The sequence below is a fragment of the Amphimedon queenslandica genome, unplaced genomic scaffold (assembly GCF_000090795.2).
Source record: "Amphimedon queenslandica unplaced genomic scaffold, v1.1 AMPQUscaffold_13471, whole genome shotgun sequence".
NCBI lineage: Eukaryota > Metazoa > Porifera > Demospongiae > Haplosclerida > Niphatidae > Amphimedon > Amphimedon queenslandica.
Genome location: NW_003546293.1, coordinates 141,658 through 143,814, shown reverse-complemented (window position 1 = coordinate 143,814; position 2,157 = coordinate 141,658). Strand labels below are relative to the sequence as shown.

The 2,157-nt window shown below is 37.2% G+C and overlaps 1 protein-coding gene across 1 annotated transcript; it reads left to right on the top strand.

The window, feature by feature from the left end:
* Nucleotides 1-6: 6 nt before the first annotated feature.
* LOC109580919 (uncharacterized) lies at nt 7-1,333 on the top strand. Its single transcript, XM_019994505.1, has 2 exons — nt 7-67; nt 543-1,333. Exons 1-2 carry the CDS (start codon nt 19-21, stop codon nt 1,214-1,216), a joined length of 723 nt encoding a protein of 240 aa, XP_019850064.1. The 5' UTR covers nt 7-18; the 3' UTR covers nt 1,217-1,333.
* Nucleotides 1,334-2,157: the final 824 nt, after the last annotated feature.

Below are 2,157 nucleotides of genomic sequence, written 5' to 3'. Positions count from 1 at the left end.
GACTTCCTACATGAAGCAATGTCTACTGCACTTTTGAAGTTCTTTGACTCACAGAGTGATAAAAGCAGTAAGCAACTATGCATACAAACCTGATGAATCAACTTTGAGCTGATTTTGATCAAATTTAGATTTTTATGAATTTTTAAAGTTGCTCCATAATCAGACCAAAGTCCCTTTACTGGCCTCAAGCTAAATTTTGCCAAAATTGAAAAAGAGGAAACTTTTTTATCTGATGCATATACATGTACTTAGGTTGTGTAGAAAGTTTGAACAGATTCAGATCAAGTTTGGATTTTTTACAATTTTTAAAGCTGTTCTAAATGCCATGTACTTTATTGTAGTACTTGTCAACTCATCAAGCTTATACTATTTAGCTCACTTAGCATTCATTGTGGGAATCTCTGATTGTAATCAATTTTATCAAAGAAATCTAAGTAGGAGTAGTAGTAACTGAAATCCTTTAACATGCATGGCATGTGTTCCTTCATGTGCATAATTGGCTACTTTGTTTCAATAAGTTATTATTATAATTTATTTTACAGATGGTCCATTCCTCATAAGTTGTGGTGTTGCTTCAGGTCTCTTTCTTGCTGTTGATCCAGAAACTCATGCTGTTAAAGCTACCAATGAAGTAACTAAAGCCACAAACTTCCAGATCATCCCCAGTGATGATAAATACAATGAGTTTTATATTACATATCATGAGGAGATTGGACGAGTCCTTCGAAAACGTCGTTACTCGGTCTTTTGCACAAGTGACCCTGGATCAACAGCTGCTTTGTATTTGAATGCTCCTGTAAATATGAGGGGATGCAATGATGGTCCACTTTACATGTCAGACACAGTCAGTGATGAATCCAGTAGATTTGTACTACACAGTCGTATAATTCATAATAAAGTATCGCCAGTTTCAATCAGCACTTGGACCAATGGGACTGAGATGTTTTTCCTCAACTGCTCTCGAAGGAAGCGCAAAATAAATGGCTACCTTGCCGTTAAACGTGTAAGAGAGAGAGGAGCTGCAGACACTTACATAACAGCATGTATGAGCAGTAGAAAATATCACAATGGCACCAGTGTGCATATGCTCTTTCAACTGATACCAACCTACCTAGTTGAAGATGAGGAAGGTAGTGAAGATTACAATGATGAGAATGAAGAAGAAACACCACAGCCAATTGAACAATTTGAAATCAAGGAAAGTGAAACTTTTTAACTTTTGTGCATAATGTATGTATAATGCATGCATATAATACTTGCTTTATTGACTTGTCTTGCATCTAGCCCTGGTTGTTCTAAGACTTGGCACTTCTGTGATTTATTATTTATGCTATACCTTGCAATTAAACGTGTGAGTGAAAGAGGAGCCGAAGACACTTACATAACTGCATGTATGAGCAATCGAAAGTATCACAATAACACCAGCGTATATTTATGCTCTTTCAACTGGTGCAAGGTCACTGCCAAATTAGGAGTTGCAGAGAGGGTGAAAAATTGCCTCCCCTTTATTAAAATTGCTTGCAATAGCACAAACTAGCTATGATAATTAATTGTTGGTGTGCATGATGCGTCATAGTCTAGGTAGTTGTAATTTGACAGTTTTGCAGCATTAATGATCTGATATCACAGTCATAGGCACAACAATATCAGTCATCACAGACAAGGAAATGATTATGGATGAAAGAAAGGAAATATTTTGATCTGAATAGTGGGGAGACACTTCCTTGAATGGTCTGACGTGGAAGCTTCATTCCAAAGCATGGGAGTGGTATGCATATCAAATTATATAAAGCCTCAGTAGTTCCCACTCTAGTCAGAGAAAAAAAATTATCCCTACAATACTGAATGGCAATGGAAATAACTACAACAGAATTTGAAAATATCGAATCTGCTACTAACCAAGTACTCCCAGTCATTTGTCAGGAAGAAATATTTCGATACATTGACTTGGGGCTTGGTAGAGGGTTGGATGGCACTGATCAAACACCCTGGCTGAACAAGACTTCTTTTCAAGCAAGGAACATCACCTATGACAATATTCTTGGAACAGAAGAAGGTGGTGCTGTACAAAGCTATGAGAGGGAGATTGTAAGCGTACAGACTTTGCAGTCCAAAATAAAAACCTCTGTTGTGATTCCCAAGAGTCCAATGACCATG

What these genes read in the sequence shown, in the direction of transcription:
- LOC109580919 (XM_019994505.1), top strand. Translation starts at nt 19, where the DNA reads ATGTCTACTGCACTTTTGAAGTTCTTTGACTCACAGAGTGATAAAAGC. An exon ending in CTCACAGAGTGATAAAAGCA is followed by an intron (nt 68 to 542) that starts GTAAGCAACTAT and finishes TTTATTTTACAG; the next exon opens with ATGGTCCATTCCTCATAAGT.